Below are 15,797 nucleotides of genomic sequence, written 5' to 3' on the forward strand. Positions count from 1 at the left end.
CATCCTGAAAATTAGACAAAAACTCTGGAATTTCAGAAGAGGAAGAAGAGGAGATTGACATCAAAGGAACATCATTATGAACCCCCTGACAACCCCAACTAGTCACAGACATAGATTTCCAATCCAACACAGGATTATGTACCTGCAACCACGGAAAACCCAGCACGATAACATCATGCAAATTATGCAACACCAGAAATCGACAATCTTCCTGATGGGCTGGTGCCATGTGCATGGTCACCTGTGTCCAAAACTGGGGCTTATTTTTAGCCAAAGGTGTAGCATCAATCCCCCTTAAAGGGATAGGGTTCTGCAAAGGCTGCAAGGGAAAACCACAACGCCTGGCAAACTCAAAATCCATTAAGTTCAAGGCGGCGCCTGAATCCACAAACGCCATGACAGAAAATAATGACAATGAGCAGATCAAGGACACCGATAACAGAAATTTAGGTTGTACAGTACTTATAGTAAATTAACTAGCGATCCTTTTTGTCCGCTTAGGGCAGACTGAAATGACATGAGAAGCGTCGCCACAATAATAACACAACCTATTCTGACGTCTGAATCCTTGTTGTTCCGTTCTAGACAAAATCCTGTCACACTGCATTGGCTCAGGACCTTGCTCTAAGGACGACGCCACAGCGCGCACACTTTGACGCTCCCACAAGCGCCGATCAATCTGAATGGCCAGAGACATAGAATCACTCAGACCGGAAGGCGTGGGAAACCCCACCATAACATCTTTAACGGATTCAGAAAGACCCTTTCTGAAAATTACTGCCAAAGCATCATCATTCCATTTAGTCAACACAGACCATTTTCTAAATTTCTGACAATACAATTCTGCCGCCTCTTGACCCTGAGACAGGGCCAACAAGGTTTTCTCCGCTTGATCCACAGAATTAGGTTCATCATATAATAATCCTAAAGCCTGAAAAAAGGAATCTACATTAAGCAAGGCCGGATTCCCAGATTCCAGGGAAAATGCCCAATCCTGTGGATCGCCACGCAGCAGGGAGCTGACAATTTTAACCTGCTGAATAGAATCACTGGAGGATCGCGGTCTCAGAGCAAAAAACAGTTTACAATTGTTTTTAAAACCCAAAAACTTGGACCTATCACCAAAAAACAAATCAGGGGTAGGAATCTTTGACTCTAAAGCAGGAGTCTGAACAATATAATCAGAAATACCCTGTACCCTAGCAGCAAGCTGATCTACACGAGAAGCTAATTCCTGAACATCCATGCTGGTACAAGACTCCTCAGCCACCCATAGATAAAGAGGGAAAAAAAGACAAAACAGACTGCAGAAAAAAAAATGGCTCAACACCTTTCTTCCCTTCTTCTGAGATGCATTTAACTCATTATTGGCCAGTTGTACTGTTATGATCCGGTGACCTTGGAGCCGCATGAAACTTTCTCTGGAGTCGGTGGAACCTGTACTGACCGCAATCCTGAACTAACACCGCAACTAGAAGTAACCGTGGGGTGTGCCTAACACGAACCTAGACACCTCGACACAGCCGGAGGACTAAATACCCCTATAGAGGGAAATAGGAATGCTACCTTGCCTCAGAGCAGACCCCCAAAGGATAGGCAGCCCCCCACAAATAATGACTGTGAGTAGGAGAAGAATAGACACACGCAGGTAGAAACAGGATTTAGCAAAAGAGGCCACTCTAGCTAAATAGGAAAGGATAGGACAGATTACTAGGTGGTCAGTATTAAAACCCTTCCAAAAATATCCACAGCAGATAATACAAAAAGTTCCACAATCTAACTAAAGACATGGAATGTATAACTGCCACTCCAGAGAATCCAACAAGACTGAGAAAATACTGACACAATCGAAGCTGGACAAGAAAACACAAAGAATAGCACTGAATTGTGAAGCACACAGCATGTGTGCCACAGAAAAAAAAACCCAGACACTTATCTTTGCTGATTTGGCAGAAAGGCAGGAGGAACCAGGCAGAGGTCCATAACCTCCCAAGAACAATTGACAACTGGCAAGGACAAATGAATCCTGCACGCCTAAATACCCCAGTCAGAACTGCAATCAGCAGATACACCCGACCAGGGCTGCAACTCAGGGACAACTGCATTACCACCTACAACCACCGGAGGGAGCCCAAAAGCAGAATTCACAACAGTCCAGACAGTGCAGAAGACGGTGTCAACCCCTAACAAGTCAGGTGGAAGGCCACCACTGGTGACCACCGTCTTCCTTCCAGCCCTCTTCGAGGAGAGGGGTGGGGAGGGGAAAAGGCTAGGACCGACCACCAGTAATCACCCTGAAGCACCGTAAGTTGACCGGGGATTAGGTCCTGCCCTGCAGGTCTGAGAGTGGGCAATATGGGTGACACCACACTGCTCTCTCGGTCGCACTATAGTGGGAAAACAGGGTGAGAAATCTGCACCCTGTTGGAGAAAAACCTGTAAAACAAAGGGAAAAAGATTAATAAAATACAACAGGTGCCCTGGAAAGGAAAAGATGGATCTGGGAACAGATCCAGGTCTGCCTCCTACTGACACTAAGCAAAACTTGAAGTGCTTTGTGCCAGATGGTGGGTGTATACTGCTGAGGAGGCGCCATTTTCATTTTTTTGTGCATAGTGTCAGCCTCCTAGCGACAGCAGCATACACCCATGGTTACCTGTGTCCCCGATTGAAGCGATAAAGAAATGGGAGGGTAACAAATAGGATATGTGACAGGATGGGAAAGAATGGAAATGATGGGATACAAAAGGAACAGATAGTATGGGAATGACTAGAATGATATGGGAAAGGTATTGATAGAACAGGATGGAAATGTATAGAATGGGAAAACAGATGATGGAATGTGAAAGTGACAAATAGGATAGGATGGGAACGGAAACGTTAAAAGGGGTTAGGAATGAATCCGATGAGATACTGTATGAATGAACAATGTGCTATACACCAGGGATTGATGAGATGGGATTGGGTGAGAGGCTGAAGGAACATGCGAGTTCATCAGGTTAAACCTAGAACCTAACATACTGATCCAAAGAAAGGCAGAAACCCCATGAGGCGCGTACATTTAGATTTCAGATTGCTCCATATTAGGGGGAAAATGCAATATAAGGAGACCCCTATAAATATGAGTGGAGGTCTGGCCTGCTGTAAAAGGGATCGGTTTTTCAGTAGTGTTTCTGCGGATGACAAAAGACTGTTGGATATCAGTAATGATTAACCTCTTCCAGCCAAGACCAATTTACGTTTTTTTTTCCTCCCCGTCTTCCAAAAACCATAACTTGTTTTATTTCTCTGTCCACGTAGATGTATGAGGGCTTGATTCTTATGTGGGACGAGTTGTACCTTTGCATGACACCATTCATTTTAGCACATTGTGTACTGGAAAACCAGAAAAAGGTTACAAGTGCGATGGTCCACGTGCAATGCTCCGCATGCCATGTTACACGTGTGATGCTACGCATGCCATGTTATACATATGATGCTCCGCGTGCCATGTTACACGTGCGATGCTCCAAGTGCCATGTTACACGTGTGATGCTCCGCGTGCCATGTTACACGTGTGATGCTCCAAGTGCCATGTTACACGTGTGATGCTCCGCGTGCCATGTTACTCGTGTGATGCTCCTCGTGCCATGTTACACGTGTGATGCTCCGCGTGCCATGTTACTCGTGTGATGCTCCGCGTGCCATGTTACACGTGTGATGCTCCGCATGCCATGTTACAAGTGTGATGCTCCGCATGCCATGTTACATGTGTGATGCTCCGCATGCCATGTTACACGTGCGATGCTCCGCGTGCCATGTTACACGTGCGATGCTCCAAGTGCCATGTTACACGTGCGATGCTCCAAGTGCCATGTTACATGTGCGATGCTCCAAGTGCCATGTTACATGTGTGATGCTCCAAGAGTGCCATGTTACATGTGCGATGCTCCAAGTGCCATGTTACATGTGTGATGCTCCAAGTGCCATGTTACATGTGTGATGCTCCAAGTGCCATGTTACACGTGTGATGCTCCGCATGCCATGTTACACGTGCGATGCTCCGCGTGCCATGTTACACGTGTGATGCTCCGCATGCCATGTTACATGTGTGATGCTCCGCGTGCCATGTTACATGTGTGATGCTCCGCGTGCCTTGTTACACGTGTGATGCTCTGCGTGCCTTGTTACACGTACGATGCTCCTCGTGATATGTTCCACATGCAATGTTCTAAGTGCGATGTTCCACATTCGATGCTCCGCATGCCGTGTTACACGTGTGATGCTCCGCATGCCATGTTACACGTGTGATGCTCCGCGTGCCATGTTACATGTGTGATGCTCCGCGTGCCTTCTTACATGTGTGATGCTCCGCGTGCCTTCTTACATGTGTGATGCTCTGCGTGCCATGTTACACGTACGATGCTCCTCGTGATATGTTCCACATGCAATGTTCTAAGTGCGATGTTCCACATTAGATGCTCCCCGGGCATGTAACACGTGCGATGTTCCACGTGCCATGTTCCACGTGCCATGTTCTAAGTGCAATGTTCCACGTGTGATGCTCCATGTACCATGTTCCACGCTTGGGAAGTGGCTGCTCCTGGTAGGACAGTCCCCAGTAGCAGGCTGCTGCCTCATTATCTGTTCAGGAGTCAGGACCTGTTTAAACGCCGCGCGCACAGATGACGTCTGACAAGTAATGGCGGAAGCGGCGCTCCGGCTTCAGTTTGGGCGGAAGCAGTAGTTCCCCGTAGTGAGGGCGTATGTGTATGTCCTTCAGCTAAGGGCGGAAGTGTAAGGAAATGGGAAGTGACGACAGAGTGTCAACATGCAAGATGGCAGCGCATCACAGGCAGAACGCTGCGGGGCGGAGGAAAGTTCAGGTATGACAGGTAACCGGGACGTGGCCCCGGGGCCGGTGGCGGGTGACGCGGATGCGCTCGTACATTGGGGGGGCTTACTTGTTGTGCGGCAGGTGTGCAGTGTCCCGGGAGGAGGGGCGGGGTTGTCAGCACCCCTGGTGGGCACGGGAGGCGCTCCCGGGTGACCGCTCCGGGCAGTTCTGCGGCCGCAGTGTCTGCAGTGGGTGACGTGCGACCTCTGACAGTGTCACCTGTAACTTTCCTGCAGTGAAGCAGACCACCCCCCATGTCACTCAATGGTTCCTCCCACGTCAGGCTTACTTTATTGTATTTTGCCCGGTCAGACTGTTACACTGCTGGGATCCGGGGGTGGCGTTATCTCTCCAAAGAAACCAGTGTGCAGCCATTCAGTCTGTCAGTCCCAGCAGTGGGGTCTGGTACAGGACATGGACCCTGCAGTTCATGATGGGGTCTCGGCTCCTCGCCCCATTGTAATGGTGGCCGTTCCCTGGAAAGCTGGGTGACAGTGCGTTCACCAAACCCACCCAACATGTGTTGCCCCCCCAGATCTGTACCCCGCTGCCTTATCTGCAGTCCTGGCATCTTGGCAATTGTGGTGACGTTGTTTGGCGGAGCCATGATGGGGGTTATGATCTGCTGATGCTTTTGGAAGTAATGAGGGAAGCAGCAGCTCTGACTTGTATTATGGCCGATGACTCCCTGGAGCCAGAACATCTGACTTATGCTAAATGACTCCTAAAAGCTGCTTCCGCCATTAATATTCCACTGTATGATGATGTTACTGAGAATTAAAGGGGGTATCTAGTGATGTACCAGCCCCTCTGCTCAGTGCAGGTCCCCCCACAGGAGAGGCGAGTGGTCAGTAGGTTGTCACACGTGGTCTGAGCTCGGATTTATGGCCAAGGGTGGAAATGATGATTGTGGCGGAGCCGTCACATGACCACCCAGGGCCCCATAATAGTCAGTGGGGTCTATAATCTGTCATTCTACTGGGAAAAAATATCACTATTATATGTCTGAATGACACCTTTTATTAAAGTGATTGATTTTCTCCCCATCTCATACCATTCACTTTTTTGGGAGGTGCAGAGGCCTCTGTGCAGATACTAAATGGATCCTGTCATTTCATCTATCGCCTGCACAACACGGGTGCATCAGTACCTTCCAGATCTACCGTCCAGATCTACTGTCCAAATAGCTTTTTTATGAGAGGGCATGAAAGAGACCCTTGTGTTATACATATAGGATCAGGTACAGATGCTCAAATTAACAGGGTTTTATATCTGATTTTCAGCCATTTTTGACCTGCAGGTCCATTTTTACCAACTGTGTAACATCTATTTTTATCTTGCAAAAAAAAAAAGAAATCTCAACCTCAACTACACAGTAAAACACGGACAGCATCTGAATTCTAGAAATTCTCTTCAGAGCAAATTGGGACATGACTCCATTTTTGTGTGGCGGGGGATGAAGGCTTTTGAGGAATGGGCTTGTGGCCAGTAGGACTAATGGCTGCATGTTCTATCTGTACAAATTGACATCTGAATGCGGCCATACACACAGTCTAGTTATCGGTTAGCTGACCGTTACGCACATGACTCCCCACTTTTCGCACCAACATGCCTTCTCCATAGGGGGAGTATGTAAGCTCTGCCGGACTATTAGAACCAGTGCCGGTGAGTGGAATTTCAGTCCATGTCGTGGGCACCAGAGCAGTTTTCTGTACAAACCTTAGTAGCACTCCGTCATCTCTTATGTTTTGTGGAAAAGACAGTGCTGACCGTAATGGCGTATATCTTGTACATAGATGTAGATGAGGGCACAGAGATGCATTTGAATATAGCTGAAAGCTAGGAATACACATGTAAGGTGTCATAAAGATCTTGGCGTTTTTTGCTTTTAATCGGCCAAATCAAAGAACAGAAATAATCACACAAGGCAGATATATTTTTGGTTGAATTGCTGTTGAACAACCACAGTCGCCATGTGGCCCTAGCTGGCTGGTATTGTCAGACCATCAGTACTTGTTATGGTTATGTTGCCTCCCCCCCAAAAACAATGCATGCTATTTATCTGATGTTGTTTTAACTAATCCAGCGGAATGAGTGGGTTGTACAAAGCAATGTATGCAGACTACACAAAATGAGATTGTGGACTGTTGGTCCTCGTCATGATTGAGCTGTACTATATGATGCGTGTTCGTTAGCCTAAATGACCTACAGTAACTATTCTTCCCTCCCCACCCCCTTCTTCTTTCATAGGTCTCTTATGTAATTAGGGATGAAGTAGAGAAATACAATCGCAATGGGGTGAACGCCCTGCAGCTCGATCCTGCACTGAACAGACTCTTCACAGCTGGACGAGACTCAATCATCAGAATATGGAGCGTCAATCAGCACAAGGTAGATTCATATGCCGGAGTATAAAAGCTAACGTCAGTCATAACCAAGCTTAGCCCGGACCAGCTCTGTGTGCAGCTGTGATAGGGGTAGAGGGTTACATGACAGCTGATTGCGGACAGCCTCGGCACCAAGGTACGGGGGAAATGTAGTAACACCGGCAGATCCCTCCATCCAGGCTGTGACCACTGATGGACCTCATGAGCATATAAGCCTGACAGCGCTGTGTGCACTGAGAACAGCAAGCATGAATGCTCTAGTTTGGACACCCCCTATACCCTTGTGTATGAAGTCATCAGATCAATAATGCTGTCATTTCTTGTTTATTTCAGCAAGACCCCTATATAGCATCTATGGAGCACCACACAGACTGGGTGAACGACATTGTGCTGTGCTGCAATGGAAAGACATGTAAGTATGTCATGGTGCTGAGCATTGCAGCATGATGGCAGGTTACTTGCTTGGGTAAAATAGAAAGCTTGATACATTTCCATTTCATAGTGTATGTAAAGTAGGCTGTGCCGGGACAGATCCCAGGAGCTAGGAGACCGAGCTCCCCGGACTCTACCTCTGGATGGTTATCATCTCATAAAGGGGATTTCCATGTTATAAAGTGATGTGCACTTCATAATTGGTGGCTGTTCGATCTCTGAGACCCCTGATGATCCTGAGAATGAAGGGTTTGCAGGACTATTAGGGCACATTCAGACTTCCATGGAAATTGGCCTGAGATTGCTTGTCCTTGCTCTCCGGTCACGAGCATGACAGGCTCCTAGAAATACATGAAACTATCGCTCAGGTCTGGAGAACAACAGCCGGTCTGTGCATTGCAGTCGATCTCAGACTGATTTGCAGGGACTGAGTGAGCCCTTATAGTGCCGTGCTCCCCTTCCTTACTGCTTTTTTTTCTCTGCACAGTGCTGTCACAGCCGCCCGCATTGCCAGTTCCTGGTGAATGAGGCCAACGTCTTTAGGTTTCTGCACAGCTTATTGTTTCAGAGACTTCTATAACTTCCAAAGGGCTGCAATGTAAAATGAGCTCTGTAACCCTTCATTCCCAGGATTGGGTGAGGATCCCAGAGGTCGGAATTAAAAGGTGATGACCTATCCTGGAATTAATGTGTTCCTTTCCCATCATACCGTAAAGCAAAACCTACCGCTGTAGGATTGTAGCATACAGTCTCTATACGCAGGACAATGGCCTGTGATTCAACCTTTTAGGTCATGGAGATGCACTAAAAACACTTGCAATCCGCATATAAGATGCCTGAATGGGCAAACACTTGGCAAATGAGGTTAAATGTAGATAAATGTAGAGTAATGCACCTAGGATGGAGTAATCCTATTGCTGCATATACATTATATGGGAGTATACTCGGGACTACAGAACAGGAGAAGGACTTGGGTATTCTGGTTACAAGTAAGCTGAGCCGCAGAACTCAATGTCAAGCAGCCACAAGAGCAAACAAGTGTCATCCGTACGACTCATCACAAATTTTACTCCCGTCATGAAATGGAGTAAAATTTGTAGTGTAAGGTACTCCAGAATAATGATATGGGAAAAAAAACTGAGTGTAACAGAATGTCACATTCTGATGCCACAATCCCATTAAAGGTTTGACAGAACCAGATTTGTGCATGTTGTAACCAATTACACTGTGTTCCAAATTATTATGCAAATTGGATTTCAGTGTCGTAAAGATTTAATTGTTTTGTTTTTCAAATAAACTCATGGATGGTATTGTGTCTCAGGGCTCAATGGATCACTGAAATCAATCTGAAACACATGTGATAATTAGTTTTCCAGGTGATTCTAATTAAAGGAAAACTACTTAAAAAATGATGTTCCACATTATTAAGCAGGTCACAGGTTTCAAGCAATATCGGAAATAAAAAGGATCTTTCTCTTCCTGAAAAGCATCAAATAGTGCAATGCCTTGGTCAAGGGATGAAAACAATAGATATTTCCCGAAAACTTAAGTGTGATCATCATACTGTGAAGAGATTTGTGGCTGAATCTGAGCACAGACGTGTTCGTGCTGATAAAGGCAGAATGAGGAAGGTTTTTGCCAGTCAAGTTAATCGGATTAAGAGAGCAGCTGTTAAAAAGCCATTACAAACCAGCAAACAGATATTTGAAGCTGCTGGTGCCTCTGGAGTCCCTCGAACTTCAAGGTGTAGGATCCTTCAAAGGCTTGCTGTGGTGCATAAACCTACTATTCGGCCACCGCTAAACAGTTTTCACAAGCAGAAACGGTTGTAGTGGGCCCAGACATACATGAAGACAAATTTTCCAACAGTCTTGTTTACTGAAGAGTGTCGAGCAACTGTGGATGGTCCAGATGGATGGAGTAGTGGATGGCCACCATGTCCCAACAAGGCTGCGATGTCAGCAAGGAGTGGAGGAGTCATGTTTTGGGCCGGAATCATGGGGAAACAGCTGGTAGGGCCCTTTAAGGTTCCTAAAGGTGTGAAATTGACCTCTGCAAAGTATATAGAGTTTCTGACTGACAAATTTGCTCCATGGTATAAAAAGCAGAAATGTTCCTTCAGGAGCAAAATCATCTTCATGCTGACAATGCTGCAAAGAATACCTCCGAGTCATTGGCTGCTATGGGCATAAAAGGAGATAAACTCATGGTGTGGCCACCATCTTCCCCTGACCTCAACCCTATAGAGAACCTTTGGAGTATCATCAAGCAAAAGATCTATGAGGGTGGGAGGCAGTTCACACCAAAACAGGAGCTCTGGGAGGCAATTCTGACTTCATGCAAAGAAATACAAGCAGAAACTCTCCAAAAATTCACAAGTTTAATGGATCCAAGAATTGTGAAGGTGATATCAAAGAAGGGTCCTATGTTAACATGTAACTTGGCCTGTTAGGATGTTTTGGAGTTAAATAGCTTTTTTGTTCTGTGAATGTGACCTCCTAATGCTGCAAATTCTTCAAATGAGCATTTTCAGTTCTTTAAAACATATCAAATGTTTAGAAATTCTACTGTGCCTAATAATTTGGAACAGTGCATTTTGAGTTTTTATTCATTTTGGAGATTATACTGTTATCATTGGGAGGTTTCTCAATAAAATTAAATGTATAATCTAACGGGTGATGACTTTTATTAGACTGACTGTCATTTGCCCCGACCTTTTAGGAAAATCTGAGAAAAATGTAATTTGCATAATAATTTGGAACATAGTGTAGCTAGTATCCTGTCATATCTGAAATGACAGTCGGTGCGGGCAGACTATACCCCTTGTATACAGTGCTGTGCAAATTAATTGGGGCAAAGCATTTTTTAAAGGGAACCTGTCACCTGAATTTGGCGGGACAGGTTTGCGGTCATATGGGCGGGGTTTTCGGGTGTTTGATTCACCCTTTCCTTACCTGCTGGCTGCATGCTGGCCGCAATATTGGATTGAAGTTCATGCTGTGTCCTCCGTAGTACACGCCTGCGCAAGGCAATCTTGGGCAGAGCAAAGTACTGCAGTGCGTAGGTGCCGGGCCTCTCTGACCTTTCCCGGTGCCTGCGCACTGCAGTACTTTGCTATGTATGCCCTCAACAGGGCAGACAAAGTACGGTGTTCTGCTGTTGGTTCCGCGCAAGGGGCTGCGTACGGCGTATACACTGTGTGTGGTGCATACGGCATATACAGTGTGTGTGTGGTGCGTACGCGTATACAGTGTGTGTTTGTGTATGTGGTGCGTGCGGCATATACTGTGTGTGTGTGGTGCGACGTTCCGCTGGTGGTACCCTGCAAGAGGCTGGTACCACCAGCAGTTTCAATATTGAGACTCCCATCACTTGGGTGTCCCAATATGGAGGTCGGTGAACTTCTGCCGCTTGGAATTCTGGGATCCGGACACATCTGGAAAGAACAGGATGTGAAGACATTATGAGGTAAGTATATAATTAGATGATTCTTCTGAACAGACTGCATAGTTCATGTACTGTTTCTGTAATCTTTCCTCTTCTGTTTTCGGCAGTAATATCGGCGTCTTCTGATACGACAGTTAAAGTATGGAATGCGCACAAGGGGTTTTGTATGTCGACCCTGAGAACACACAAGGTAAGCGAAGAAATATACAATTGAATATCACATCACTGATTACTGGAAATCTGTCATCTCCTTGGACCTTTTTATACGATGTCACTATACCAGGTCCTCCCTTAGTTTGTGTTGTGTGGCCGGTTCCAGGGTTATAGTCCCGTCCTGTGCGCCATGGTAGAAGCTTCACAAATCTCATTTTCAGGTCGATGTCAACAGAAAGTGTTAAATTCCGGTCAGTTTTTCTATGTGTTATGCTCTTCTTTATGTGTGTGTCCTTCTACCCCTAGGACTATGTGAAAGCCTTAGCATACGCAAAAGACAAAGAACTAGTGGCATCCGCAGGACTGGACCGACAAATATTCCTATGGGATGTAAATACTCTCACGGCTCTAACTGCATCCAACAACACCGTCACTAGTGAGTGATGCGACTGTTCAGTAATCCGCGTGTTAAAGGGCTTATCCACATATAAATATTTCAATTACAAACTAAAGAAGTGATTTTATATGTTAATATATTGCTGTTATAACGCCCCAATGATTAGCGGAAATTGGTTGGATGAATACCATTTTCGGATATACTGTATATGCCCTTCCCAATCTCAAATGTTTTACAGCCTCTAGCAGGTTTTCCTACAGGTTTGCCCTGTGTTTAGCTCCATCAATCTTTCCATCAACGTTGACCAGTTTCTCTGTCCCTGCTGAAGAATAATAACCCCACATCATGATGCTGCCACCATCATGTTTGATGATAGGGATGGTGTTTTCCACCACACATAGCGTTTTTCATGTAGCCCAAAAAGTTCTACTTTGGTCTCAACTGACCAGACCACATGCTAGCTACATGGCTTTTTGAAAACTGTACTTCTTATGGTTTGATTTACTTGTCTGGTGTGTTCCTTGGATTTCATGATATTATTTGATCCCTAATGTTCTCAAACAAACCTCTGAGCCCTTCCCAGTACAGCTGTAGTTATACTGAGAAAAAATTACACAGATATGAATGCAATTTATTAATAAAGTGACTTCTGTAGGCAATAGATAATTCAGGATTTTATTTAGGGGTATCAGACTATAGGGGGGCTGAAAACAAATGCAATTCACAATTTGCATATTTAGATTTGTAAAACTATGAACAAAACATGTATCTTTTCCACTTTACAAACACTTGCTACTTTGTGTAGGTATATCACATAAAATCACAATAAAATACATTTAAGTTTGTAGATGTAACATGAAAAAAAGTGCCGTAATTATCAGTGTCCACCTGTCTGCACTGAAGCTCAGTATCTACACATTAAAGTTAGTATGACATAGGACAGAGTGACCGGTAACATGTATGTCTGGATAACTGCGGATTTCAATAGCAAAGCCAGACCTCTTATCTGTGTTTTTTGTTTGTTTGGGTTTTTTAATCCGTTGTGACTGATAAGGGACTTAGTTATTGATATGAACCATTTATCAAAATTCTAAATGAGTTTGCTTTAATTAACCAGTGACTTTTCCTTTTCACCAGCTTCGTCCCTGAGTGGAAATAAAGACTCTATATACAGTCTGGCCATGAACCAGATGGGGACTGTCATAGTTTCTGGCTCCACTGAGAAGGTAACAGAGTTGGATTGTCATACAGTATTTAATAAGCTTTTTTTCTACCTGTCGCACTCACACTGTATTCCCCATATGCAATTTGTCTCTTCAGAGAGGAAGAAGAGGACTAGAACTCTATAGCGCCACCTGTTGGGAGTAGCGATCCTATAAGTCACTATCAATCCTTTAACGAGTCTTGCAATATGACTTAGGATAAAAGCCAAACCAGAATCTGTTTGCAGACACCGTGTTTCAGAGTTTTTCCCTTCATCAGTGCAAAGTATGAAATCTGATTTGGCTAGGTGAGAGGCTCTGGACTGAGGTCTAAGGAGAAACCTTACCCCTTAGACCTCAGTCCAGACCCTCCCACACAGCCAAATTAGATCTCATACTTTTCACTGACGAGGGGCAATACCCTGAAATACCATGTCTGCAAATTGTGATTCTGATTTGGACTTTACCCTTTATCATATTGCAAGACTCATTAAAGGGTCGATAGTGACTTGTAGGATCGCTACTCCCAACAGGTGGCGCTATAGAGTTCTAGTCGTCTTCCTCTCTGAAAAGGCAATTTGCATACATTATTCCATGCTTTATAGTGTCTATGGGTCCAAAAAGAGAACCAGCCTTATTCAGCAGGGGGGCTTGGATCTGTTACATGGATATAATTGTATCCCTCTCTTATGTGTCTTATTACCACTGTAAGTCAGAACTATTACTCCTGTTTTTTTACAGAATTTTATTCCTTTTTCTGAACATTACGTATTAATCCTGTTACAGGTGCTGCGGGTCTGGGATCCCAGAACATGTGCAAAACTCATGAAATTAAAAGGACATACTGACAATGTAAAGGCTCTGCTGTTAAATAGAGACGGCACGCAGGTAATTGTACTGCACCCGGCATATATCCTAATCGTCTGTCTTTGGCATTGGTTAATCCAGAATATCAAAATCTGTGTATATAATCGTCTAAAGTCCACTTCCGTCTGTCTGTTTGTCTGTCAAGGAAATCCGACATCGCTGATTGGTCGCACCCAATCAGCGACAGGCACAGTCCGGCCGCAAATTGTCCCCTCCCTACTCCCCTCCAGTCAGCGCCCCCTCCATACTTCCCTCCAGTCAGCGCCCACATAGGGTTTTAGCAGCCCGTTAACGCTGCCATTAACCCTGCAAGTGTGACCAACTTTTTACTATTGATGCTGCCTATGCAGCATCAATAGTAAAAACATATAATGTTAAAAATAATAATAATAAAAAAAAATCATTATATTCTCACCTTCCGCTGTCCGCAGCAGCCTTTCCCGCTCCTCGCGATGCTCCGGTCCCAAGAATGCATTGCGGCAATGACCCCAGATGACGTAGCGGTCTTGCGAGACCGCTACATCATCACGGGTTATTGCCGCAAGGCATTACTGGGAACGGGGCGTCGCGAGGAGCATCGCTAAAGGCCTGGGCTGGATCCGGGGGCCGCTGGAAGGTGAGTATATAACTTTTTTATTTTAATTCTTTTTTTAACAGGGATATGGTGCCCACATTGCTATATACTACGTGGGCTGTTATATACTGCATAGGCTGTGATATATACTGCGTGGGCTGTGCTATATACTACGTCGCTGTGCTAAATACTACGTCGCTGTGCTAAATACTACGTCGCTGTGCTATATACTACGTGGGCTGTTATATACTGCATAGGCTGTGATATATACTGCGTGGGCTGTGTTATATACTACATCGCTGTGCTATATACTACGTGGCTGTGCTATATACTACGTGGCTGTGCTATATACTACGTGGGCTGTGCACTATACTATGTGGATTAGCCAAAGTGGCACAGGTGTTTGGAGGTCTTGGGTCCGATCCAGTGGGGAGTGGTGATTTCACTACTTGCTTAAATGAGGTGGAAAGACTCATGAAAATGGAAGTAAAATTATGGTGGAATCACACCACTCTGGAAAATTATCTAACAAAGGAGATGATTCCTAGAGGTTTGAGAATCAAGAAAGTCTCCACAACCTCTTATTCCGATGAATTCAAGGAGTGGAATCAGATACTTACGGACTGTTCCCTAAACCTAATGAAACTTTTGATAAAAAATGAAGAGCTGAGATTAAAAGAAACGCAAAAAAAATCTGGAAAAAATTACAACTATTTTGGAGGAATACAAATCATTATCATATTATAAATCATCACTTGAAAAAGTAAAAGGGAATGTATGCACCCTAGAAGATGAGATAATGGATCGGAAAAAACGTAAGTTTGAGAGAGATCTCAATGACTATTTAACTGATACTGTATATGAATGGGGACATTGGAAAAAAACATATAAATCACCCAAATCCATTCTGAAAAATAGCCGAGCCCGACAAAGACCAACCAATAGACCACAGGTACATTTTTCATCAACAGACTTTGATTCCTCGGACACAAATGCTAGTGCATCAGATGTCTCAATAGGAAATAACATCTCAGAAAATAGGAAAAGATATAGAAAAGCATCAAAAAACGAAAAAGACGAGGCGGGAGGAAGCACAAAAAATCCACCAGGAATAATGACCCGATACAAAAAGAGGCAGAAATAGCGGAAATAAATAATGTGGTTAATCTATCCTCCCAAACCTTAACACAAGAGCAATTAGATGTACTTGCTCTAGGTCTGAATTTTGTACCTGACTCCAACTTTAATTTATTTATGACTATTTTGGATATTAACAAATTCATAAGAAATCGAACGATAAAAAAACATTTTTTTCATGGATGAAGCTATAACATCTAAATGTGATACTACTCCTGAGACAAATGAATTTGAAAACATGGACTTTGAAGAACAAGTGTCACTGAATTGCCTTATAAAACTATCGAAGGAACAGCATGAAGAATTAACGGACATTTCTATTAAT

At 44.5% G+C, this 15,797-nt stretch overlaps 1 protein-coding gene across 1 annotated transcript in view; it reads left to right on the top strand.

Annotated features, from left to right (window-relative positions):
- The first annotated feature begins 4,715 nt into the window (after positions 1-4,715).
- Positions 4,716-15,797, top strand: part of WDR48 (WD repeat domain 48) — a 29,547-nt gene continuing 18,465 nt past the window's right edge. The window contains exons 1-7 of the mRNA XM_077268675.1: positions 4,716-4,865; positions 7,127-7,267; positions 7,597-7,675; positions 11,250-11,332; positions 11,602-11,731; positions 12,830-12,918; positions 13,681-13,782. Coding sequence (XP_077124790.1) covers positions 4,785-4,865; positions 7,127-7,267; positions 7,597-7,675; positions 11,250-11,332; positions 11,602-11,731; positions 12,830-12,918; positions 13,681-13,782 — 705 coding nt within the window. The 5' untranslated portion in view covers positions 4,716-4,784. The remainder of the gene's footprint in view (positions 4,866-7,126; positions 7,268-7,596; positions 7,676-11,249; positions 11,333-11,601; positions 11,732-12,829; positions 12,919-13,680; positions 13,783-15,797) is intronic.

Source organism: Ranitomeya variabilis, chromosome 6 (genome assembly GCF_051348905.1).
Source record: "Ranitomeya variabilis isolate aRanVar5 chromosome 6, aRanVar5.hap1, whole genome shotgun sequence".
Classification (NCBI taxonomy): domain Eukaryota; kingdom Metazoa; phylum Chordata; class Amphibia; order Anura; family Dendrobatidae; genus Ranitomeya; species Ranitomeya variabilis.